The sequence below is a fragment of the Opisthorchis viverrini genome, assembly GCF_000715545.1.
Source record: "Opisthorchis viverrini unplaced genomic scaffold opera_v5_89, whole genome shotgun sequence".
In the NCBI taxonomy this organism is placed as follows: domain Eukaryota; kingdom Metazoa; phylum Platyhelminthes; class Trematoda; order Opisthorchiida; family Opisthorchiidae; genus Opisthorchis; species Opisthorchis viverrini.
In genome coordinates, this window is record NW_008751744.1 from 262,085 (window position 1) to 289,345 (window position 27,261).

Genomic DNA, 27,261 nt, shown 5'->3' on the forward strand with positions numbered 1-27,261 from the left:
TTTGGTCTGTGACCGGTCATTCTATTTGCCAGTGCGAATTTTTCTTGTCTGAGTACCAAAGTCACCCCGTGCTTTAGGATTCACTTTGCGCCCACAGAGTGTAAAGTCCTGAACATCCAGTCACTAAACACGCCGCTTACAATCCAGGGGGAAGCGCTCGAAGTTGTGGAGCGTTTTACGTACTTTGGAAATTATATTACTTCCAACTGTGGTGTGACGGATGAGGTGAATGCATGAATCTGCAAGACTCGGGTCGCGTTTGCTAATTTGGGACACCTATGGCGTCACAGTGGTGTATCCCCGAATCTCAAGAGACGTGTGTATCAAGCTACAGTACGGGCTGTTTTGTTGTATGACTGTGAGGCTTGGCCTATTCGAGCAGCGAAACTGAGACGTCTTCAGGTGTTCGACAATCGTTGTCTCAGAACTATAGCTCGTGTGGGTTAGTGTCGGTGTATCCGTGATGAGGCAGTTAGAAAGCGCGTTTTCGGTTGTGTAACTGGTACTTCCATTGAAGAATGTGTCCAGCACCAGAAGCTGCGTTGGTTGGGACATGTGTTGCGTATGCCGAACCATCGTTTGCCGAAGAGAGTGCTGGTTTCCATGCCCAATTCGGAGTGGCGTAAACAGAGAGGTGGCCAACCCTTGACTTGGTAGAGGAGTATGAAGGAGATCACGAAACTCCTGGGAACTGTCGGTGCTACTTGCCTTCCAGGTTGGGAACCACGTGATCCTCAATGCGCCTGGTTGGAGATGCTGCAATATGTGGCTGCCAACCGATGTCAGTGGCGTTCTTGTTGTCAGTTTCTATCCAAATCGCCTGAGTGAGTGTCTGGAGGTGTAGGCACCTCGGAATGATTGTGGTAAGCTAGCACTAAGTCCTTTCCCCGTCCACCTTTACTCTTATCTTTACAATAAGGCTTTCGAATAAATCATGGTTGTACGGCAGGAAAACATCGGTGTTGAACACTGATGTCATGCTGTCGATGATGATTATGATGATAATTACATCCAGAGCGGTTAGTTTCCAGACCACAGTCGGTGCATGATACAGAATAGGCATATACTTGTCAAGCTGATGAGGAAGTATTCTGAATGGAGTGAATTACTTTACAAGGAGTGGTATGTTGACAAAATACTGCAGACTAATCCTTGTGGATCCTGTGTTCTGAGATTAAGTGGGGTGGACAGGATGTTGACTATCCGACAGAATTCTCTGGGTATAGTTAAGACGCGTCAAAGTGCCTTCTAACCACACAGTTAAGGAGCTTTTTGCAATTTCACTCCACTTAGTGGCATGTTTAAGTGGCTTAACTGAGGGGTTAATGAATAATCCAACAGGGATGCAGACGTGCAGCAGAAGCGTTATGGCAATGTTGTGGAATGTAGGTAGCTCGGGTGCGCTGCTTGGTTGTTGGTCTGTTGGCCCAACTTGCCAGTTGGATTGCAAACGTTTCATCACCAATCGAGGTGGCATCGTCAGTTCAGGGTTGAGTCACTGACGATGTCACCTAGGTTGGTGATGAAGCGTTTGCAATCCAACTGCCAAGCTCGGTAAACAGACCAGCATCCAAACAGAAATTTACTGTTAAGGTTTAAGGGGAGAGGTAACGCTCTCAATTTGGGATCATAGTGAGAAAGTTGTTGTACTTTGGTACTAAAAGTTTGGACTTGCGATGACCAACTGAGGTTGTTGGATAGAATGACACTGAGGTATTTCGCATCGACAGGGCTTGGAACACATAGGTTCTCACACATGAGCGATGAACAGTTGCTAGCCTGAAATGAGGCAGAAAATCTCCTATCGTTTTGAAGCAGCCAGAATAAATTGCCTCCGATACGCACCAGGCATAATCATTTAACTAGGACCAGTATATCCGGGGTCCGAAATAGCTCAGTGCTCAGGTTGATAACATTATGACCTGAAGGTCCGTAGTTCGAACCCAACCTCTGTATCTCGATTGCTCCTGTTTAGGATTGGGTAATCTGGCAGTACCTCAGACCTTGTGCTTCTCTCGGTTACCATGGCTGCTAGGCACTGGAGGGTGCTACAGCTGATTTTTTTGGTTCGGAAGTGGGAACTTTAGACAGATCATTTTCTCTGTTAGCCTCGACGTGTGATCCACGTACAACGGGTAGTGATTATAAGTGCAAGGGTTTCTGATCTCCCCATTATCGTTTCGTCATATATTGTTTATCCGTTTAGGGCTCTGTCAAAAATGGAGCTCACAGCTTCCCATCTGCATTTCGACACGAGCATGCTCGAATCACAGCAATAGCGTATAAATGCACGTAGGCCAATCAACCACACGAATTTGGATTGCAAGTTCGAACGCGATTTGAAGTAGCTTCTTCTCTTGCTTGACCTCATATCGTCTGTCGACATGTGCTTCAAGTTATATGAAATCAGGCTCAATACGCGCCACGATCCACCGTTCAAACCCGAGTTACTGTGTGTTTACACTACTTGTTAACAGGTCTGCACGACACCCGTGGATATCCGGGTATCGGATATCGGAGCGTTCTATAGACGGATCCTTCGCTTAGTCAGGTCTGCCCTTTTATGATAGTATGCAGGATGATGGACTTTCTGACACTTCTATCTGCCACGTCCGATCGTCCCACCAGGTCGCACAGGGAGAAGAACGCTCATCAACGTCGAAAGTTTGGAGCGTTGATGCTTAGGAGCCGTTCAGCGGGAAATTCCAGATTAGCTTAGATCGGAATGGTCAGTAGAAGCAAGCATATGGAGGACAGGTTTCTGAGGCCGGGCAGCCGTAACTAGAAAGCACAAGTTGTTTCGCCGGGCTACACCTCTCAACAGTCCTTAAGTGAAGCGGCTTACCAAGGCATCTGACCAGATACTGTTTCAACTCATCGTACGAACCTATGTGCATACCAGTGCTGAGTAGCTTATGTGCGTTTTTTGATGAATAGGTAATGTACCACTGTCAGGCGAAGTCACACCGGATCCCTGGTTCATCGTTTCCGCTCACCTTAGATTGGAGCGTGGAAACAGCTTTCTTTCTTTCTCTCTCTCTCTCTCTTTGTGTGTGTGTGTGTGTGTGTGTGTGTGTGTACGTACCACTGTCAGTATGTCCGGCAAGGCGAGGTAGACAACCTCAGTTGTCGTGTTCACAAGGCGAATGTACCGTGCGGGAGCTATGTACCGGAATTGACCTCAGCTTTCGGTGGACACATAAGTGATTACTTTGCCGTACTGGTCTTGTGCTGTGTTGTCTTCTCCGCTGAGTGTTCGTGGTCAAATCTGAGCGGTTAACTGGTTTAGTAAGAACACCGATCGCTCGACCTACTCAGCTGAACATGTCCGCCCTTCAAACATACAGTTACACATGATAAGCTCAGTTTTCATGCACTGTGGCCTGCTAACATTGTTCGTGAATTAATGAATGGAAAACAGCAAGAAATCCCAAGTCTCAATACGGAATGAAAACAACTAGCAATATACTCTCATCTACACGTTTTTACACACTAGGTTTAGCAGAAATGGTGTTTCAAACTGAACCCGGTTTTAGGACCTGGCACACCACCGTCCAGGTAAATCCAGAGTCGTACCAAAACGGAGCTCCTTCAAGAATGCAGCTTTGAATGCTGCTAAAATGTCTTTCTTGTTGGTGGGGGGATTCCTTCACAGACTGGGTGACTGTGTTCAGGTGATTGAAATGCCTTCTGCGGCTTGCAATGGAATCTGCCGGTTTAACGGTGATACCACTGATGGAGGGCATGCGAGTAGTATGTTTTCTCGTAAATCCGCTTGGTGTCTCTTGAAAAGTGAGATCTATTGCGGAATTAGTGGAGTCGCTCGGTATTATTTTCTTGCAACTGAGTAACAGTCAATGAATATCCAGGAAAGTTCGGGAAGACGCGTTCAAGGAGAATATAGATATTCAGTTTTGTAAACAAGATGCATATGCGAGTTTTGCTTCCCTCTTCAACAGTCTGTAACTGTTCAGTTGGCATTTTCTCCGCAGAGAAGGCCTTCTTCCTTTCACCGGTAGTGCTAGATGACTCAGGCTGCCTTGCGTAGCAATATCATCGCCCAACCCACAGGAATCCTCTAAACCCTTAGTTTGCGGTGCCCATCGAAGGAACAAAGGCTCTCCTCCCTTCACTACCTTGCGATCTCTTGTGGCGCGGTATCCACTAGTTTGACTCGCAATGTCAACACGGCTCACCATTTCTGATCGTCCTCCATTCTCTCTGTATTGCTGCACTTTGAATATGCACTCCGAATACCCGGTTCTGATGACCTCACCGGTCTTCATTTTCCTCCAGACCACTTACTGCTCCATTAATTCCGCTTTAGGAGCGGCTTTTGTGTCTACGCCGGATCGTCCTTGCCCGCCATCTCACTACCTTTGATGCCCACATTCGGTTTGCACTTCATGTAGCCCGGATTCCGTTTAAAACAAACTTATACATCCTCTTGCTGTACTCTATCTTACCGACAGCCCACGTCTCCTCATCGGTGGATAGTCACTGAACTTACTTGGTTTTACCGCTATTGCACCGGAGATGCTCGTCCGTGCTAATGTGTCTTCTAACTGTGCTACCACTCACAACCCCTGTCAAGCTTGATTCTTAGTAATCTGGTAATTTTTGTCACCTAGTTGAACAAGAATAGGAATCACGTAGCTATGTATTACACCATGAAAAACGCTGACAGTTGAAAACGCGCTGCAGACGAATCGCTGCGCGTTACCTCTTCCGGTCTTTAAAATGCCTACCCCCAATTAGTGTTGCCACTGTGATATGCTCCAACGAATGACACGCCAATTGCCGAAAAGACTGGATCGAAAAGTGTACCGACAACCCTTACGACATGCCTTTGGAAGGGACAATCGTCCAATGGGTCGTTGAATTCACATTTTGGTGCTTCTTCGAAGAGGTAAGACCATATTAACTCCAGGTCAACTCTTGGATCCTTGGAGCTTCATTAGCTTGAGGAGTAATTGTATTGGAACGAAATCACTGACATCAGAACTGTCTGCTAACCAGGTCATTCTCGCAGGGAGCAGTGCACCATGTTACAGCTGTTCACGCGTCACGTGCTATCCGCTCCATGTCTGGGTCCATTATTTCTGCAGTGATGCGTAGCGGCTCTGCATTGAAAGAGTGGCTCCGGTCAACTTTTTGCAGTGAAGTTTTTTACACCCTCCATTTGATTGATACATGTGCTTCGTGTTCATCGTGCTGGAGAGCGCTTATCGATCTATCGCTACTCAAATCACAGTCATTTTTGCTTCGCAGTTCCGTGAATGGAATTGTGTGAAGCACGCTGTGCTTGGCTTAAAGTGATTATTTTGATGGTTATGTGATCACAGTTTTACAGAACGATAACCACATGCACGATAGCGCTTTGGCAATATGCTAGCATATCCACCTTCCCGGGATGCGTGGACCAAACAGAGTTGGGAGGGAGTTTCGTCTGGATTTTATATCATTCCACACACTATCGCAGGTAATCGCAAACTTTTACAATCGAGGTGAACACTCATCTGCCCTTGTCCGGCATATGATCTCTCCCGTCGAATTTCAAGCACAATGTTCCGCGCACTTTCTTCGTACTATATTTTTGTCAGTAGTTAATCTTCACAAGTGTTTTTCTGACCAAGACAGCTCGCTCGACAGACTCCTGTCTGTATTTTCAGATTCTCGCTCGTTTTGTGAACTCTTCCGCTGGTCCTGTGTGTGCCTTTCATCCTCGAACTCGAGAGACCTCAACCGTTCAGTCAGATACCTCTCCAACAACGGTAAGTCACTCATAACTACTCTTCCCTTCCATCAAGCGTTACTTGCATACTCTCCTACAATCCTCAAAATTCATTTGCGACACAACATCTCACATAACCTCTCTCGAAAAGCATCATTTACTCATTTCAAACCATAATAAAGCTTTGATGGCTGGATTAGTACGTGACACTTGACTGATGATCAGCCTCGTCAATAGCGCCAGCTCTCAACCCAGGTTGCTTCCTTCTGGAAGGTGTAATATTATACTCCTCAACGCTTCATAGTCATGTGGAGTTTGTTCGAGCCACTTTAAACCCTCTTTACCTAGCGAATTAGGTTTGGTTCGCTCTTCTCCCAGTTTCTTGGTGTCCAGTTTCGTTTTTCAGCCAGTTTCATCCACCATGCATTGATATCGAGACCTTCTCCATCCTGACATATACTTCCATGCTTTTACCTTTGTTTGCAGACCATATCTCCTGGTGAGAGCCGTGCTGTTCCCACAGAGTCAGTAGGTGTCCAGGTAGATCGTTCGGTGGGTAGGGCAGATTGTGGCACGTGTACGACCCCGCTAGGTAAGCTACTCATTGTTTTCAACCCTTTTTCTCACATATCCGTACTCTTTACCACGTCTTTTGCCTTGTGCGTATTTGTCAATCGATCCGTAGCTTTTCATGACCTGTTTGATAAAGTATTCCTCACTGAGCCACTGAATTTGAAAAGTCTTGGTTTGCCATTTTGTGCGTTGTTGGTGTCTCGGACGTTTTCCTGCCGAAGTTAGGACGCAAGCTACGGACCGAAAGTTCGGTTATTCTCGTGGTTCCCCTTTTAAACTCAGACAGTCTGATAGATTTTCATCCCGACTGACTGTTTGATTGTTCCTGTGTAATTCGCACTGATCCACGTGTCCCGAGTTGACTGTTGTTCTAATCTATCTGACAAACTTCTGCGTCTTCAGTAATAGCGTGGAACATTCGCGCCTGCCGACACAAAGGATCCACGGGGTTTTCTTCATCCCGTACTGGGATCAGTGCAGAACAGGCTGTATAGATCTTCGTCTTAATCGTTTTTACTAGGGACTTCAAGCGTCTTCGTTCCATCTCCTCACTCTTTGGTGAGGCTGTTTTCAACTAAGCGCGAATACCTACTCCTCGACTGTTATTGTCCATGATCCTTTTGTATACTCAAGGAGTCTCCACCCTTCTCAATGTCTTTCACAGAGTACCCAAAGCCTGTTCAGTTCCTTTGCAGTCAGTTCGTTATTTTGTACACATCCGATAGACCGTCACAACTTTGTGTTTTGTATGATTCTGAAGACTGTGACGAAGGAAATTTAACTTTGATAATCTGGCGATTTTCGGATAGCCAGATGAGTATTCCATACCTTTCAATATCCTCTTGGAGAATATGGTAACTGAACCTCGAATTTGCGGCTTACAACTGACAATTAGGGGGATAACTGCCTGTGGTCGGTGTTTTTTATTTCATGTTGAGATTCATCCGGTGCATGCAACAGGATCGACGGTCTGAGCACATTCTTTGGTTCAGTAGTACGCGACCTCCGGCCTCACTTGTGCACATTCCGTGAATACCCTAAGCGTTTCAGTCAAATGAATGTATGCATCGAATTTGTTTTGAGTACGACTGGGAGACGTTTCACTGAACGATGTTTATACTATACCGCGCCGCACTTCTCAAATAATCGCAACTTTTACTTGCCACTCCGTTGACTTTTTTTTACAACGGTGTGTTGTACGTTCTTTCTCCACAGGTACAATTTCTTCCATCGAACAAAGCTTATCTTCCATTCTACCAACCCATCAGGTAAATTTCCCCATTTCTCCATCCGCTCCCTCATTGTCTTTCATTAATCGCCGGGTCATTGCTTATGTTGTACGTCTCTTTTTGCAGATCTTGCCTACGCTGCCCGCCTTGACCGATGTGATTCCCACCGCGTTGTCTGACTCGACCTATCCCCTAGCCAATCCCCTAGCTCTGTCATCAGTCAAAGTCCTACAGCGTTTCTTGAAGTTTACCCATTCCAAGTGAGTACGCGATGTGCAGTTTTAACCGACTCTGATACCTGCTCCCCAAATGTCACACTATCCGATTTTCAAAGGACGGCTATCCCGTGTCGATTCGAGACTAGTCTATTGGTCTCTCAGTTTCACTGTTCACGTGCATATTACAGTGGAAAGGAGTGTCACGTGATCTGTTGGTTTACCGGACTACGCCCATGCGTGGATAAGCCATCTGTGTGCAACAACCACCGTTCATTTTTGACAGCAATACAGTTTGATGGTAGAGAATCGATTGTTTCCACTAAGATGTACCGGGTTATGTTGCAGCAAAGTACGAGTATCGTATCCAGCGGTCTGGTACTGATGTCTTCTGTCTTCCTTACACATGGCAGAAGAATCGATCTGTATCAGACTGAAGCCAACGGAACATTCCTAAGGTGTATTGGAACGGTCCCCGGATGTAACTTTTTTGTAATCCATTTGGGACAGCCGTGAATCTTCAAAGCTTTTAACCACAAAGTACTTCAAATAGCTCAGCGTTTATGCATCTCGATTTGTGTCTCCTTCTAGGCTTAGGTAACCTGGCACTGTCTCATCCCGCGTGTTTTCTTCGAGTAGCATGACAAGTAGACGCTGCAGGGGGTGTTACAGCTGAACAATTTCTTAACTCACAAAACAGTCCGATGTTATTCTGTTGTCAACCCCTAATTTCATCAAAGTTTGGATTCACTTACCGATTAAGGCCAATTATTCTCTCCAATTAGATGCGGCGCTGTCTTCATAAACAGTGTGGGAAGTAGATAAAATTTTGTCGACAACTCGCTGTCACCCTAACAACGGTTCATCGGACTGATACACTAATTACTGTCAGAGAATTTGTTCATTCTACGTTGGAGTGAACATCCTGGTTGACGTGTTTGGTTTCGAACCTTTCTGCTTTGAGCATAACCTTTTACTGCAATCGCGGAGGGTTCACCATTTGTCTCCGCACAAAATGTCCGAATTCGCTTGACTTTTCCGAGACTGTCCAAGAGACTGTTCACCTTACCCCGTTCTTCTCGTGCATTGAAATAAAGCAGGATCCGGTGAATGTATTCTGATAAGCTGAGGTTACGTTAAAATTGCGGGTTTTTTATGCTTTTTCCCTTCGTTGATGGACGCGTTTTCGCCCCAATGAAGTCCAGGCTTCCTTACCGTTCGAAGCGCTTTTGGAAATTTACCAACAAAGTCTACTTTCCGGTAGATTACTCGTCAAAACCAAGATGGAATTCCTTATACCAGGCTTTCCAAGTGGTTCCGAATTGCTGTTCTCGAGGTGAACTATTAGGGTCAGTTGTGTCCGTGTCCCATGAACGCTCAATACTATCCTTAAATAGTATCAATCCATTCATAAGCATCCTCTACTCTTGTTTCCGGCTCTCACCTTCCCCCATTCCAGCTTCGTCCATAATGATACCGTGGTGTTTGTACCCATCCGTGGATCTACACACTACACCTCGCCTTCCAAAAGACGCTTTTCTGGCGAACCAGAACCTGGCAGCTCACCTCCTTCTACAGGCGTACTGAAGGCGATCAACCCCACCTCCTCAATGTTATCCTCAACAATTATTCAATCGATGGACATCAGCTCGTCGACTACAACTGCCCATTGTCTCTCACGAACGCGTGATTTCATGTATACAAGTACCACCCCAGCAACAACAACAGGGTCAGGAAAAACAAAATCCTCATTGTTCAAAGAACTCTTCTCAAGCACCGTGGGCGATTTGTTGGCCTCGTCCTTCTATCCACCCGGGGAGCACCGTGCTGATGGTCCGGTCCAGGCCAATCCCTCCAAATCGTCAAAAGGCGTTAGTTCGGAGGCTGCGGTAACCCAGTGGAGAATGCTGTCTTCCGACGGCCATGTGTACTTTTTGCATCAGGATGACTTTGCCGCATTGAACCTGGACCCGCAAACAGACTACTGCAAGCCTTTTGGAAATCCGGCGAGAACTCAATCAGTCGGACGTTCGAGACAGCCTGGTTGTCTTGACGTTGCTTGTGAGCACAGCTTTCAGCCCTTAACTTGCACTCGTTCATTGATAATACAAAGGCGATCCCTAGTACGAACTACAGTTCTTTGCGAGTCTACCGTTTTTTCTCAAGCGATTCTCCCACTGCAACCTAGGGCATCGAGGAATTCTTTAGGGGTTTGGCGTATCTCCCCGTTAACATGCACTCAACGCGGTTCTGTTTGGCAACCTGAGCCGCGTGGTTCGTCTCCCAATAGCGTGTAGCAACAGATAATGTAAAGTGGCCGTATATCAGTAAGTGTTTCCAAGCATTTGAAGGATGAATCTCCCATGCCCCAACCCACGTTGGCTTAGACCCATTGTTGAGTTTTTCGTATTTTGTCGCGCAGTCGTGAGTTACGCGCTTTGTGCTATCCTCTATTCGAAGACTGCCTTGTCAGGCAATGCATACCGAAACTGTCGATATAACCTGGCGGAAATAGCACTCTTTACACCAATCCTATACACCCTTCATGACTTCCTCGATGTGGACTGGACGGAGTCACCGTAATTTTCAAAATCCGTTTGACAACACTGCTTCGCCCTTATTTGTTGAGAGCCACTATCCATCTAACTAATGCTTCAGAAAACAAAAGAAGTGGGTGATATCTAAGACGATTTGCCCGTGTCACAAACTACAAAATGCAGTTTTGAAACAGCGAATTCATATTAAAGACGCCCTGTTTTGGAAAGTCCGACTTATCTAGTATGATATTAGCTGGGACCGAATGACACTCACGTGATCTCAGGTCACAGGCCTCCACTAAAGTCGTAGCAACATTTCATATTACATGTGTTCATCGCTGGTTCATGTTTTTATTTTGGTGGTGTACACACTTCCAGCTCCCTACTGGTTGCAGACACATGGTTGGAATCTAGATTGGCGTCGCTGGTTTGTTCTCATTTTCTTCAACTCCATTTTCACTACAAGGGTCGTCTTGTAACTCGATGACAACCCGACAAATTTCAGTCAAAACATTTGGTTGTGACAATTCTCAACCAAGATTGTTAGGTCGCTTTCAAAGTTAGTCAACTGTGATTCACCATATGATGGAAGAACCTGTCGCTCCTCGTCAAACGATGCACTAAGTTCGACACGCCATTAGCTCTTTGTGGTCAGATGGGACTGCAGCCAGTAGTATCGGTACTACGGCTTTTCGCCTTTACCTACCAGAGTGGAGTCGGGGGGCGGGGGTCGGGTTCGCACCAGCTCTAACCACTTGGGCCGTCTCGCCCCACTTTTAACGATAACGGCACAGACGATGGCATAGTCGTAGATTTTAGAGGTTATGACCGGTACGGTCTGGCTGTTTTCATGCTCTATGAAGAGCACACTGGTACATTTCAGTATAACATTCACCAAGTGTTTGATATCCGTCTCCATCGGCACGTCCGTGTACAGCTGTACTAAATTCCGTTTGCACAGACACTTATGTACCTCGTCCATTTAATTTCTAGATAGTGTTTCTTGTCCACTTAATGGGCCGTAGTAAGTGAAGTCTCTGAACAACGCCCCTAAGAGGTGAAGTGTTTATCATCCGGTTTCCCTTCTCATCCCATGTCTGTTTTTACTCATCTGTCCCACTGTAGATACCAGTCAGCATCAGCCTAGGCAACATGGTGAACAAGATGCGACGATGCAGTCCGGCGCGGAACCCAGAAGCTACTTTGTCGTGGCTAGTTACCAGCGTAAGGAACGTTGTCTTTCCAAACGTGTAAGTTCTTCAACACCTTTGTCGGGCTCTTTTTTCATGTTTCCATCAACTTCAAAGCATGGTCGTGTAAGGTTTGATCGTCTACTTATTGTCAGAGCACCCATGTCCAGGTAAGAGGATGACTAGAGCGAACGATATTCCACAGCCTATGGTTCAAGTGCCCGACTGCAAAGGGACGGTGATCGGCAAAGCACTGTTAGGCTAGTCTTTATGAGACAAGTGGTTAATCACGCCTCAACTTTCGAGGGACCAGGAGACTTCGTGTTGTATTCACTGATCACTGTAGTTGGAACATCTCCCTTCAGCTTAACGTTGTAATTTTCCGGATTTCGCCTTTAAGTCTAGTACCATGATCTCGGTGTGAATGATGCTGACCGAGTATAATATCGTCCCAAATTGACTGTGACGTTGGTTACAGCCATGTCAAATATATGTGTCTTCGGCTGGAAGACACCTTTTCAGGCATATCAAAGCATTCAGGTTATCAGGAACATGCATCATCATTGATCTTGCTTCATTGCATGAATAGCGGCTTCCATTCTTCTCACGTCTTGTCAGCCCCAGAAAATTCACCACGTTCATGTTGTATAGATCCGTTGCTTTATGGCGAATACTGGCTTGTGTTGCCGTCGTAATTCATAGTCCGTCATCTGCCGGTGACACCTGGGTGAGACGTTCACCAGTTCCGGTGAACATCGGCATTGGGAGGCAGTCTGTTCCGACTTACTAGCACGAACTAGTCTCTTCAAACCGTTCAAACCGGTGGTGTGAATGAGACAGTTCGAATTCTCCCCTAGGACAAACACTGATCTGCAGCGTCGCCACCACACGTTCTGTTAAGATTATCACATTGCAGGCTCTGCAGCGCCATAAAGTTATCATCGGTAGTACAACAACAGCATTCAACGCCAATACTTTGCTGCAGTATGACCATAATTTTTTTCAATAGCTTTAGTGTAAAATGGGACCAGTGGATAGCCTGTTGCGCTCACTTCGAAACGCGCACAACTCCGGTAACTCATGCAAGCTATCCAGATGAACTTTACGTCAGTGACCTCGATTAACATCTTGCAGCGGCTCTATCCATGCACAAGGAGGATTACGCGGGTCTCTTGGACACTACCCAGACTATTCGTAACCTTTCTTTTACATGTATGTCAGGCCACCTCTCCGTTCGCACCACTCTAAATGAGGCACGCAAATTCGAAATCTTCAGCTGGCTGTGATTCCGTATGCGTAACGCATTACCAAACTGCTGCGGCTTCGGTACTGAATACATTCTCCAGTTGTGTTAGGATTTGTACAGCCGAATATTCGTTCTCTGGTTGTTTCGTAGTGGATTTGTTAGTACCAGCCCACACGACCTATAGTTCTGAGTCATCGGAGTCCTGAAGACGTCTCTGTTTCACTACTTGTGCTACCTGATATACGTGTCCTTTGAGCATCACGGATACATCGCTGTGTTGCCACAAGTGTCCCAAATTAGAAAATGCGAGATTCATGCATTGGTTTTCGCTGTCACGCTACATGACAATTTCCAAGATACATGGAACGCTTCCAAACCTTGAATATCTTTCATGGGATCCCGCGTGCATGTCACGGGATTGGGTCGATGCGTGACCTAAGTTAACTGTACATAGGAGGTCAAAAACGCTCAAATGCAACCAGATAAGCCACGTGGATGACTGAGTTAACCAATATCAACTTCTGTAAACAGCTGACACTAACACAGTTGAACGACTTAACTCTCGTGATGTGTCAGCAATACACAGTCCTTGGTTGTTGGTCTGTTCGCCGAGCTTGGCAGTTGATTGCAAATGCTTCATCACCAATCGAGGTGACATCGTCAACCCCACATTGACGATGTCACCTCGATTGATGATGAAGCGTTTGCAATCCAAATGCCAAGCTGGGCTAGCAGACCAACAGCCAAGCGGCGCACCCGAGTTACCTATATTCCAGCTGCAGTTTGCAAAGGGACACGCGCCGTCTACCTGAGTTGTAGTGGTACTTTGTACACTCTCCTTTAGTGAGCTATATTCAGTTTGGATGCCCGTTGACAAGTAGTTTTGAAAGGCCTAATTCGTAAGCAAGAACTGCTCTTAATTTTCACGCCCTGGGGTGAAGTACTCGATCAAGAACTGCACTTCTTGCGAAATATTGATCCAAAGTTGCCATTGAATTTCTCAGGCTGCAGGGTTTCTGGACTTAGTGGTCGCAATACATCTATCAGAACTGAATTTTGTGCAGTCCACTTTTGATGATCAAGCTTCCCCTTTTTTCCCTATAGTTTTTCTTCATCTACTGTCTTTTGTCTTTACAGAAGGATAACCGGTTCAACTTGCCTAAAAATTTCGCCTTTTACCGCGTTCGAGCCAAACCACTTCAGATTCCAGCAGGTTTGGAGCAAACCTTGACGACCTCGTGATTCATTCTCTCATTTATCTTCTGCGTTTTCTCACAACTGTTCAACCGTCGCAGTCATGTCGTCTGGGTTTTAACCGATCTACTCACTCTGTCTGTCTGTACAACATCATCTTCCATGTCAAGATGACGTCCTCAATGGTTTTCGATCTACCAAGTCGCCTTTCATTGTTCGTTTACAATCCCCTTCGTCAACCTGTTAACTGTGTTCCGCTCTGTTTCGCTCGCTTCCACAGGCGTTGTTCACATGCGCCCAGTCTTTCCAGTGTTGTCGTGAGTATAACTGGATTCTGTTCACCTCTACTACTCAGAATGGGCTTTTTTGTTTTCTTCTCCATCCCTCTTTGGGTGGTTGTGGTGGCTTCTCACTCATACACGCTGTACTTTGCACCGAACGCATACTGATGAACATTCTTTCTAATTATGTCGAAGTGGTCAAACACAGATACCTTCACGTTGTTTTTTCTACCATGTATCCAAATTTTAAGCAACAAAAATATCATATCTAAGTGACTATCTCTTTATTTCGGCTTCTCTTACACGGTGATTCCCCCCTCCCACTTCCAACATGACGCAATTCCCAGTACTCCGAGTTTGTCTCGGTGATTATTTGCCCTTTTTTACTCGGTTCATTCGCTCCCCTTCGTTATTATTACGCGTACTGCACACATCAGTGGACATTTCAAGTAAATTCAAACTATTTCTGTGTTTCTCTCTGTATAAAAGAGCTGAACTCCTCACTATGGTCCCTGAGCCAAATGTTGCTTTTCCTATCGTCTGAATGAACACATGCATACATTTCCATCCTCGTTACGGATTATTGTTGTGACTGCCCACATCTCCAGAATGAACATCCGTGACACCTCACCTCTCTCTTCTCTTGCACATTATTCTCAGATGACTTGTACTGCGTTCACAGCATGCTAGGTGGTCGATAAACTATTTACTGTAGAGCTAGCCTTGACTGCCCGTCAATTTCCACGGAACCAGCCCTGACTTGAGCGTTGTTGCAATAGGTTGATACGCACTGTGGTGGTGTCACTTTGTATTATACCATTGTCATCTCATCTTCTCCGTATTTATTCCGATTCATGCGTTGGAGAGTTCGTGAAACAGCGATTTCTGGTGGATTCTGGCGAGACCAGTCGTGCAGATACATTTCCAAGGGGTATAGTCGGCGTAAAACCGAGCGCAGTGCGAAAAAGAATAAAAGCCAGTAGTGAAAGACAAGAGAAGGGGGTTTCGAGTTTATTGGGGTCGCGCCAGTGGTAGACAACGGGTATGACATAGGAAAGTTTGAAAAAATAGCTTGAACTAAAAGTGGATGTTCCGACTACTCGGAAGTAGTCTTGATTGTAGATACTAGGACAGTCTTAGATAATGGTGATCGTATCAAATACGTAGAACAGTCAACCGAGTATAGTTTGATTTGGTTCGTTTAGCCGTCAGTTTAAATGCGTATTGCAGTTTGGTTGACTTTTTTTAGATAGAATAAGGAGTTCATTGTGTAGATTGTGTTTCACCTCTCAGGTGTCAGCTTATCCCATCCAAATGGGATAAGGCTTCCTGTCGTCTTTTTGGTCGGCACAGCTGCAGTGCGGAGGCGTGATATCTCAGATCCAGCTGAAGTTGTTTCGGTCTCAGTGCAAACAGTACAATCCTTAGCCAAGCTTCGTAGGGTGACCGCTAAATTACTCTCTATTCGATCGGCTTTGATGTTCGGTGGCATGCGTTTAATCCGAGTTTACTTTGAAGTTTGTCGCAACCAGCAAAATACAGCTTGTAGCTAATACTATTTGCTTTGGGTATTCAGTCTTCATGCTTTGTCCATACCGACTGAAAGGAAGAAGACCTTCGCTGCGGAGTTATTTATTAGGAAATGCCAACTGCCAGGTTACAGACCATTGGACAGGGAAGCAAAACTCTCATTTACATCCTATTTACAAAAACTGGACATCAATCTTCTCCCGAACGCCTCTTCTTTAACCTTTCTGGATATTCATTGACTCCAATCGTTCATCGCTCAAATTCAAGCAAATGTTACAAAGCGACCCCACAAATTCCGCAAGAGTTCTCCCCTTCTCAAAAGACGCAGAGCGAAATTCCACGAACAACACATACTACTCGCGTACCTCCCCATCAGTAGCATCACGGTTACACACCACCCCTTAAAGGTCGTTCGCATGCCATCGATTTTCATTTACCTCCGTCAGATCGGCTTCGGCAGCGGGTCTACTTGGCCGCTCTTCGGGTGTATCATGCCAGCTTTGCAACCTTGCAGTGTAGCATCATCAGAGACAGCAACATCACTGTTGGCAATGATGATTTACCGCCATACAACCACAAAGTTTGTCTAATTATACTTAAAGCATCAGAGCGAAAAGAAGAATGGGTGAACGATATGACTTGGTGCTGGCCTGTCGCAAGCATTCTGAGATGCCTACTTTTCCAAGTGCTCAATCAAACAATCGGAAAGAAACTGACGGCACGAAGGCCACTGATATCGATCAACCACTATTTCTTGCAATGTCTCCGGTCAAGGTTCATGGGGACCACATTCTGGAGGGTGTACTACACCAACAACCTAACAAGTCATACGTTTTCCACCCCGCGGTTTGCGGCACTGTGAAGCAGGCGCAGAGTACAACGCCGCAGAAGGCAGTCTTTCGGCAGTTTGTGGTGTTGGATGTTTCGCGCGATTGAAGTACCCACTGCACAAGCAGACACCCTTTTTCTGATTATCTCGACGAATTCATTGGCGCAATCCGACATCAGCAACACTTCTGAGGTGTCGGTGGTCAAAACCTGTAGACTTTTCGTTCATCCGCATAGGCCATGTTTCGCAACCTTACGCACTACTGCCTTTACCATAGCCTGGTATACGTGACTTGTCTTTTTAACGCCATACGTTACGCAAATAACAAACGTGTTTCGAACCTTTGACATGTACTGAGTTTCTCAGACGCCCTTCTGTCAGAGCTAATACAACTGTCGAAGTATGAAAACTCTCAACAACCTCCAGTGATTCTCCTTGAAATGAAAGGGGCATTTTCAGAGACTGATGCGTTACTTTGCACTTTCAAGGTGCTAGGCGCATGCCAAAAGATGGTATGATGGTGGCCATCTTATCCAACAGATACTGCGGTTGTCTTTTGTCTTGAAAGATCAGGACAATGTCGTCTGCGTACCCCATGTCGACAAGGTTTTCAAAAGCAACAATACCGCGGTTCTGAGTTTCAATGACAAAGTTGAGCAAGAATGGAGAGTGGATATCCTTGTTGGACACCACTTTTTGTGTGGAATTTTTGGGAGAACTCGCTATACAATGACGCGTGAGTATGAGGACCGGTTCACGTTCACAAACTTCGAACGAATCCTTGAAGTCAAGGAACAGCAAGATTCCGGGTCGTCTTACATTTGGCGTTGCCCTAACGCCTGACGGAGTGTGAAATTGTGGTCAAGACATTCTCTATCTGGTCAAATTCCCGCTTGATGCTCACGGGTTGAGGATTCGCGTGCCGGCGTAAGATGAGGACAGAAGCCTTGTTACAACGGGAGCCAAAGTGATTACCAGTGAAATTGTGGTCAAGACATTCTCTATCTAGTCAAATTCCCGCTTGATGCTCACGGGCTGAGGATTCGCGTGCCGCCGTAAAATGAGGACAGAAGCCTTGTTACAATAGGAGTCAAAGTGATACCTCTGTGATTACTACACATTGCAGGTACCCTTTTTGAAAACGGGCACTATTATCGATTCACCTTAGTCATTTGTAACGGTCTCTTTCTCCCAGATAGATCCAAACAAGCTGGACAGGCGCCGATCGAGAAACTCACCGCCATCCTTGAACAGAACAGGTGAAAGGTCAGGAGCACAATGACGCTGGTTATTTCCAAGGTTTTTCTAGGACGCTGCCCACACACCTTGTCCAATAGTCATTATGGTGTAGGACAGGAACGGGTCAGTATTCTGTCTTCCACTACCTGTGAATTGGAATGTTGCGTCACCGAATCAAAGGGTGACATGGTTCAAAAGTTTAGTAGCGATCAGTACAAGTGGACTGCTCTGAGTACATGATCTAAATTCAACTGACTAGTCAGGATATCATGGACCACGTCAACAGTAGTCACACTTCTGCACCCCACGTAACTTGCTTCCTGATGCGTTTTGTTTGTTCCCATACTAAGTCTGATATCTGGTCAATCCAACCCTACCAGGCCGGAGCTGATCGTCACACTATCTCTTTCGTCTACGTGCCGTCCAATTTCCGTCAGCCTCTGCCCTACAGACTAGTGAGATGGTATTTTGACAACTGACGGCCTAGAATTTCTGTTGGCTATCCTGGTCCTGTGGGGGGACGCTTTACCAAGCGCAAGAATGGAGGACTCTGTGAGCTTCCACATGCCCCCTCATAATTGTGTACACAGTTTGGAGGACATATAGCCGAGAATTTATTTCCAAGAGTTCTTTGCATGTTTTTATCGAACTCACCAATTTGGCCACGTGGCACGACTCTTCGCAGAGGGCGATGAATTCGTCGCTCCCTTTGGTCGAATAGAAACTTCTGTCGACACCTAGGTGACAAATTCTTCAGAAGTGGACGGCGATGAATAAGTACTTAATAAAGCTTTATTTCTTCCGCTTGCCTTCAGGCATTCTTATATTGCTGAAAAGTCCGATGCGAACGTAATGTGCTTGCGTACAACTATCCACTTATAGCAAAATTGCAAAACTTGCAAAAAAAATATGCAAAATTCTCGGAATGTCATCCGGTTTCGGGTCGGTATTTGTTCCGGCAGTCCTACGGACTGTCCGACACCGGTTGTCCTATCTACCACCATACGTCCCGTAAATTCATGTGGATATCTGTTTGTTATTGGTTTCATCATCTTTTCTATAGGGATGATGATGTGAGGCAGGTCAGTCGATCGTAGTGGCTTTTCCGTACAATCGGATTATTATTCATCTGAGACCGGAGAAGCGGTCCGTTTCTTGGAAAGCTAATGCGGCTAGATATATCACCTTACGTGGCTGTGTTATGCGATTTCGAAGCAAATAGTCCGAAAAGAAAGTATAACTTATTGATTTTCTTGGCTTCATACCCTACCTATAAAGTTGCTGGAAACTCTCCTATAGCCTCCCATCATCGTAGGACTCATCAAATAGGTATCCAGGATTTCACCAGCCTTGTGTTCTACCTGAACACGAAACCCATGTGATGAGAGATTTAGTTAAATCAGCAGATGAGTGTACATTTTCAACTTCATGCAGCCTGATATTCCGTAGATTGATGCAGTCTGTGACCAGGCCTACTTGATGAGCCCAAAGAAAGGAAAAACCGGTAGTGGTCTTTCAGTTTTCGGTTCCCTTGTAAGTAGTATGCTACGTGGAGGAAATCAACCGCAATATCTTGATTATCGGACCAACTGAGACACGACGTTGACTTTGTGCAGCATGTTAGGGGAAAGAATATCACAAAACGATAGATCCAACACAGTCTCCCATTACAACCAAATTAGTTTCCAACTGAGTGTACTTTACGTATTTTTTCAGTGGGATGTTGGCACCCGGTCATCTTTGCGACATTTTGAACATTGTTGTTTAACAGTACTGGGGTGAAGAGGATCCGGCCCAGTGGACAATTTTACAAAAGAAGTGTGAAAACCCGTTGCAGCATGAACAGAGTTTTTTGCACACATCGTTCCTATCATTATTGTATAAAAACGCGGAATTCCGTAATACGGACTCTTTGAGGCGGGCAAAATGTCCCCAGGTGCAAGATGTCTCTTCTCCGAAGATCTCATAGAACACCCGACAGCAACGAATGTATCCATTCTGGGGCAACTTTGTGTAATAAAGCGCAAAAGTACGAAGAATAATTTGGTTAGCTTCTCAAGTGAGCAAGTAGAAACGTTCAATTTTTATAGACTCACCAATGGTTAGTTTATGTCAGGTGACAAGTCACTATCATACGGCTGAAGATCTGAAGGTTTCAGTGACGATCAGAGGCATTGCCTCAAGGTCCTCTCCACACTCTGCTCCACTACTCAAACCTTTACTGTTTACTGCTTGCGTCCGCGTCGGAACCAACACCTGTAAGAACACCAAGTCCAGTATCTCGTAATACTGCATTGCATATGAGTCCATCGCATGCGTTATAACGACATTTGAGACATACGAGTCGGCCGCGACAGCTGCGGTATCGATGCACTCACTGTAAGTTTGAATTCTATCGCCTCCCTCTCAAAACCATATGTAAACTGAAAGTATCAGAGCTGAGGAGACTTTTCAAGTTCTAGCATACCACAAAAATCTTTGTATCCCACCGAGCTGAAGTTTATGTGAGGTGGAATGTTTTACTGCTTATAGACACCACACCACCTAGCCGAATGTGACGGTCAAAAATTGCTCAACAGTGTGCAACTCTCACCGATTGCCACCTGAAAAATCAGCATACCTTATTTCGAGTCCCATCTTCAGTCCTTCACGAACCCGGCGACTGGGTGAAATGAGTGGGATTCTGGTTCATCTTATCGAAATGTTTGCATACCAGCTAGATTTATTGAGTTGGAACTAGCATGCATTTAAATGTCACGAGGAAAGTACATAGCATAGATCTTTTGTGGCGAGAAGGCATGCCTGCGCACAGATGTCAAGTTAAAACAGACTTTGGAGACGTGATCTCGCACCACAACTCTGAGTTGTAAAAACACAACTTGTGTAGGCGCACAAATAAAATCAAATATCCTAGCTACGTTCAGCTGAAGTTCGGTCAGGAGAAAACACCTAATATGGCAAGACTCCGAGGGAAAAGCAACCGATTTGAGGCCTTATTTTTGCTCATTCAGTGATCCATCTCCACAATCAGAGTATAATGCCATATCAGTAAATCAGCGACATCAACCCGCCTGCTCACTGGTTGACGAGCCGCGATGAACGACTGGAGATATCAGGCATGAAACAGCCACCGAACAGAGGTGTTTCCGCCCCCATTAATCTGTGTTGTCAGGTTGAGAGGGGTTCTCTTAATTCATGTGGAGAATTCAAATCTATCCCTAAACTCGAAAGCATTCTATTGACGTAGAAGTGTCTACTGTATTCGCAGCTTGTAACAGCTCGCGAAGGTTTGCCAAACTTCATGAAACAATGGGTGGGGAGGACATGCTGAGCTTAGCATGGTAGATCTACCGTATTTGGGTTGAAGGCCATTTCATGAGGTGTCTGCAAATAACCTTCGGGTTTCTCATCTGGTCTATAACGCTGCAACTGACGTCTATCAATCTTACGGGGGCGAGATGGCTCAGTGGTTAGAGCGCGAATTTACTGACCGGAAGGTCCGTGGTTCGACCCCGACCTCTGCCTCTCGACTTNNNNAGTGGTTAGAGCGCGAATTTACTGACCGGAAGGTCCGTGGTTCGAACCCGACCTCTGCCTCTCGACTTCCCCTGTCTAGACTGAGACAGTCTGGCAGTATTCCAGCCCTCCTCCGGGTGAGCTGGCAGCTAGACACCGAAAGGGTGCTAGAGTTTAACGATTATTTTATTATTTATTAATACGGAGCATGTTAACCCATTTGTCTGCAATTTATTAGTGGGCGTTGGTTCGTTGAAGTCTCTTCTTGCTTCACTGAAATTTATGGAAGGGGATGAATATATCAAAAATCCTTTGTGAATGCCGTCAATGCTAAATGATAAGAACTCGCTTTCAGTTTCGAAGGTAAGCTGAGGACGAACTTCTAATTCTCTGCTTCGAATTGGAAAACGGGGAAGAAGTTTGTGCTCATAGCATTCCGTTACTTCGACAAGTGCACAGCTTCTTCGGCTTTGTTGAGTAGGATCACTGGTACGGGTAGAGTTTGGATTCGACCTCTGGATGAGCTTTCTAGTGATCAGATCATGAAAACGCATTTGACATTTTTCGAACTTCCCTAGGAAGCAGGATACACATGTAGACACGACCTTGTCATCTAGGATGCTCGGGTGGTAAAACCAATCACCTAGTAGAAAGGAGTTTAAAGTCTCCCGGGACTGGTATATGGTTCTTCCTGACCGTTTTCATTCTCTCACAGTCATTGGCCTAAATAAGCGGAATCAGTTTATGTTCTCTTAGCACATTTATTGATTCAAGCTCGTCTTTCGTAATTTCAATCAACCTAACCTAACGCAGTTAATTTGAGAATGTGAATTCGGTGCGGATAGGAGAACTCAGTGATCCGGTGGAGTTGGCCTAGCAGAAACCGATCAAGACAGTCAAATGATTTCGCTAACTCAGATTAGGAATATCACTTCTCCCGCTTTAGAGTATGCTTACTCTACTGAAATAGGATGCCCACTAAAAACCTATGACGGCACAAACACTGAAGACAAAACAAGGTTTTTATTGATCTATTCCAACCTGTTTGAACTTTGATAGACACTACGTGTCAAAAGTCTGATGCGTTCGCGTGATACACTCCTCTCGAGATCATCGGTTTCCGTGCTGACCAACGCAAGATCACTGCTGACAAACCGCTGATGTCACAATTCTCTGACGCGCCGGGCGCAGCTCCCCCCTGTTTCATGTTTCAAAGGTCGTGTAACGTCCAGATATAACTGGGGCAGTTTGTGTCTAACCTGTTCACCTACTGGTGTCAGCTACATTCGAAAATCGGTATGTCAGAAAATTTTGGTTTAATTTTTGTTGCTGATTCAACGAAATATTAAGAAAAGTGATTGTTTGATTGTTTGTTTATTTATTTGATTGATTGATTATTGCTTGATTGATTGATTGATTGATTGATTGATTGATTGATTGATTGATTGATTGATTGATTGATTGATTGATTGATTGATTGATTGATATGACGTATTTTTAACGTCTGATGGCGTATAAACAGATCTCAGGTACACAGTGAGCGAGTCGATGCAAGTAATTTAGTGTGATTGCTTGAATGGATGAACGACTGAAAGTATGGCTAAAAACAGCCCTGCAAAATACGTATTAAGACATCTGTAGAGAAGCATTGGCCGGGGAAATGTATGTGGAGCTCTTCTGGACGGAAATTTCCCTAGAATATTGCTGCGAACTATCGACGGATTCACATAGTTCACATGTTAACACTGACGAAAAGAAATTTGAAAGAAATAATTTCCGTAAACTGGTCTCCCGAATGGAGGGCACTTGTGAGACCCGATTAAATTGGTCCAGCCACAATTGGAACTCACTGTTGAAACTTCTCAATCGGTTTGATAGCTTGTGCAACCAGTAGCTGCCCCCTGCCTTAATTGGCATAATTTTTTTTGAATATTGATGACTGTGCTGTTGTGGTGCTGTTTCTATCCACTTGTTACATATGAACCATTCTTCATCTAAGTGTGAAATCGGGCGAAGCATTTGGACTGATGATGTGGAAATTGATTCTACCTCATCAGTGATTTCTAGTAGTCTTGAAGTTCAACCCATGACAGTTGTGGGAAAATCTGGTAGCACTTTTGAGGTGTGTGTTTCACAGGCAGTTGACGATAGCGTAATGTGCTCGCACGGTTTCACGAAACTGATAAATATGAACGAAGTAGAACAAACACACAGGAAGTTTGATCGATCGAACGCAGAAGAATCCGATACAATTCGTGAGTACAAGCCATGGAGAATATGAAAGCCAGTGTTGATCAATGAGAGTGCAGTGGCGTCAGTGAACGACCTCACGTAGATTTCTGGTTACATGCGTAGGTGTGGCGTGGGTGTAACAGAATATTTCAGAAAAGATCAGACAGAGAAGTATGTGCGTTGATACGCGTGAAGTTTTGTGATTGGGTTCAGGATAAACTAGGCATAGGAGTCAAAACTGAACAGAGCGTGTGTGTCCAGCACCAAAAGCTGTGTTGGTTAGGACATGTGTTGCGTATGCCGAACCATCGTTTGCCGAAGAGAGTGCTGTTTTACATGCACAACTCAGAGTGGCGTAAACAGAGAGGTGATCAACCCTAAACTTGGCAGAGGAATATGAAGGAGATCACGAAACGCTTGAGTGCTGTCGGTGCTACTCGCCTTCCAGGATGGGGACCGCGTGATCCTCACTGTGCCTGGTTGGAGACACTACAAGATATGGCTGCCAACCGACGTCAGTGGCGTTCTTGTTGTCAGTTTCTATCCAGATCGCCTGGGTGAATGTCTGGAGGTATAGGCACCTCGGAATGATTGTGGTAAGCTAGCACTAAGTCCTTTCCCCGTCCACCTTTACTCTTATCTTTACAATAAGGCTTTCGAATAAATCATGGTTGTACGGCAGTGAAACATCGGTGTTGAACACTGATGCCATGCTGTCGATGATGGTGATGATGATGATGCGATGATTTCCAAGATAAAAGGCTACGCTATCTATAAGGTTTCGGTAAAGTGTTCAACAACGCACTACCGATTTCGCTCTCTTTGGTATTCATTAGATAGGCACACTACCGAGTCTTCATCAACCTTTTGATCTCCCTGATTACCAAACTGCACGCCAATGGCGACGCACACCTTCTGTATTAGCCGTTGTAGGAACAACAGAATTGGGTATATTTTCCGACACCACACTGCTAATACGCACACTGAAAGATCTTCCTCAATCTTCACAACATATGAGAAGCGTCAGGAAAATAAACCGCGATATCTCTAATGTCGCACCGACTGAAACATGAAACAGCACATTTAGTTTAAAAACATCAGAAATCAGTGATTCAGCTGGGTCCCAGCTGAGTCTCCCGTGAACACCAAACTGATACGCAAATGAGTCTATCTGTCGTATTTCGTGCAACTTGGGTTCAAGTTGGACATAAACCTTACGGAAACTTGGTGACTTTGTCTACTTGATGAGCCTCAAGAAGAGCGAAACCGTCGATGGGTTTTCAGCAGCCTTGAGAGTAGTACCCTTTATGAAAATATACTTTGATATTTTGAAAATCGTGGCAGCTAAAACACATTCAGCTGAAGAATATCATACTCAAGAGATTCGGCTAGGGATCTGTTGATTCTCTCACCGCAAAAACCTTCCTATTGCCAGTTGGGACGGAGGGTGATGGAGAAGAATGCAACTGCGTGAAGCAGATATGGAAATCACTTGTTTTATGGATCGTAGCCAATAGAAGTACCATCATTCTCCGATTATTCTCTGTCTCTACCAAGACAAGGACCAGCCGTGAACGCTTATTGGAGTTAGGCTAGGTCAACTTTGATGTGGACATCGGTGACTACGTCTTGCACCTCATAAGCGTCCAAATGATCAGATTAATCATGGCAGTTGAGATTATTGTGCTCAAACACAATCTGATCATCTCCAACAGGTTTGATCGGATTTTTTAGAAAAAATGTTTGACTTCCAAACAGTTTGGTAAAACGACACTTGTTACCTTATCAGGGAGGCATAGAGGAGATCAATCACACAGTCCTCTGACTAGAACATGTGCATGGTTCCTGCATACCATACTTTTGTAGCCGGTGGATTTCTGTTGATTCGATTAGTACCACACCCTTGGTGCCTTGCGCCGGTTAGCGTCAAAAAATAAAACGCAAGCAAATAATCACAGTACAGTATAGTATAATACAGTACAGTACAGTACATTCGGTACAGGATTTCTGTTGATTCGATTAGTACCACACCCTTGGTGCCTTGCGCCGGTTAGCGTCAATAAATAAAACGCAAGCAAATAATCACAGTACAGTATAGTATAATACAGTACAGTACAGTACAGTTCGGTACAGTACGATACAGTACAGTACAGTACAGCATAGTACAGTACAGTAGAGCACAGTACAGTACAGTACAGTACAGTAAAACCGCTGTGTCAGTAGTGAATCTCAAAATTGCAGATGATCATCAGTGCTTCTGATGAAGAGCAGAAGCTGCGTATGTGTACTTGCGTGTATGCATGAGAACGACACACAGAAAACAGGGGGTTTGGTTTTCGTTTTCTAATATACGCACAATGAACGCTGGGACCAGCATCCGGAAATTCAGATGTCACGTGGATCTCATGTGAGTGCGGTTTGATAAAGACGAACCTCGTCACAGATCATGCGCTGATCGATTTGATCTACTTTTGATTGGCCTAGGTTAAGACTGGGTCTCGTGACTATAGTTGCCTGAATTCGGGGTTAGTGCGGAATGGGTGAACAACATGACTGATCGACTGTGTACGTGATATGTCTAGGCTAAATGTGCGAATGGCGGAAAGCGGATGAGAGTACGTACAATGTACACTCGACACAGTGATGTAGGAAATCTTTTTGGAGTTCTGATATTTTATTGCTCATTGCATCTGAGGGCAGAACTCATTCGAAAACTTTTGTCGTCTGGCTCGTAAAGTTCACTAACGTAGCCATCAGGCGGTGTTTCTAGATGAACTAATGTAGTGGTGACGCTTGGAGCAGGTTGATGTGTTTGTTACATTCTTGCTCTCAAATTTTAGATGCCTCTCAACAGCAGCAGACGCTGGTGCAGCTGCAGCAATCTGGCCAGGATCACAATGCAACCAAAGCAACGTTGTGTTGCATCTTTCTGCAACACTAGCTTTCCGCGTGTCTCAGGGACACACAATGAAACTTTGTCATTAAAACGTCAGAATCGAAAGTCTTTGACCACAATGAATGAGAAAATCAATGTTCAAGATCTACTCCGCACTCAAGGAGATCGACACGTGGACACAATACGTGTTGACAAGTTGATTCGTCAACTAGGTATCGGGACGGGTACCGAGGGTTTTGAATGGCACGATTGTCAACCGTGGTTGCGGTAAGTGTAATCGGCTGAGTGCCATAATCCGGCATATCTGCCACTTTGTACGGGTTGCCTGTCTGAGTGACAATCAAAACCCAATCGCTGAGCCAAGTGTGAGGTTCGTGAAACACAGTCCATCGCTTTTAATCCATTCCTTTTTAACGCTAGAGGGGCTCCAAAACCCCGGTGTTCAGATAGCCTGTGAAGAAAACCTTGTCGATCTGGAGTATGCAGACGACATCGTTCTCATGTTTGAAGAGAAGGAGAAAACGCAGGTGTTTTTGAATGAACTGGCTAAAGTCATCCCGAGCTTTGGTATGCACTTTGCACCCACGAAGTGTAAGGTCATGCTTGTGGAGTTACAGTCACTGAACACGCCATTTACAATCCAGAGAGAGGTACTGGAAATTGTGGAGCCTTTTAGGTACCTTGGAAGTTGTATTAGTTCTGATTGTAGCGTGACAGATGAGTATGACAGATGAATGCACGCATCTGCAAGGCTCGAACCGCGCTTGCTAACTTGAGACACTAATGGTGTTAGAATGGTTTATCCCTGAATCTGAAGGGA

At 45.2% G+C, this 27,261-nt stretch overlaps 4 protein-coding genes across 4 annotated transcripts in view; 2 read left to right on the plus strand and 2 right to left on the minus strand.

Annotated features, from left to right (window-relative positions):
- Positions 1-14,966, plus strand: part of T265_13642 (hypothetical protein) — a gene marked incomplete at both ends in the record, with an annotated part of 85,339 nt that extends 70,373 nt beyond the window's left edge. Inside the window, 7 exons of the mRNA XM_009169863.1 lie at positions 5,673-5,774; positions 6,221-6,326; positions 7,523-7,575; positions 7,663-7,796; positions 9,211-9,812; positions 11,414-11,538; positions 13,862-14,966. Coding sequence (XP_009168127.1) covers positions 5,673-5,774; positions 6,221-6,326; positions 7,523-7,575; positions 7,663-7,796; positions 9,211-9,812; positions 11,414-11,538; positions 13,862-13,966 — 1,227 coding nt within the window. The remainder of the gene's footprint in view (positions 1-5,672; positions 5,775-6,220; positions 6,327-7,522; positions 7,576-7,662; positions 7,797-9,210; positions 9,813-11,413; positions 11,539-13,861) is intronic.
- T265_04959 (hypothetical protein) lies at positions 10,971-11,270 on the minus strand (the record flags this gene model as incomplete). The annotated part of the gene is made up of 1 exon (XM_009169836.1): positions 10,971-11,270. One exon carries the CDS (start codon positions 11,268-11,270, stop codon positions 10,971-10,973), a length of 300 nt encoding a protein of 99 aa, XP_009168100.1.
- Positions 14,967-15,481: 515 nt separating the features above from the next.
- Positions 15,482-15,691, minus strand: T265_04960 (hypothetical protein; the record flags this gene model as incomplete). The annotated part of the gene is made up of 1 exon (XM_009169837.1): positions 15,482-15,691. One exon carries the CDS (start codon positions 15,689-15,691, stop codon positions 15,482-15,484), a length of 210 nt encoding a protein of 69 aa, XP_009168101.1.
- Positions 15,692-25,934: 10,243 nt separating this feature from the next.
- Positions 25,935-27,261, plus strand: part of T265_04961 (hypothetical protein) — a gene marked incomplete at both ends in the record, with an annotated part of 21,404 nt that continues 20,077 nt past the window's right edge. Inside the window, 2 exons of the mRNA XM_009169838.1 lie at positions 25,935-25,952; positions 26,386-26,708. Coding sequence (XP_009168102.1) covers positions 25,935-25,952; positions 26,386-26,708 — 341 coding nt within the window. The remainder of the gene's footprint in view (positions 25,953-26,385; positions 26,709-27,261) is intronic.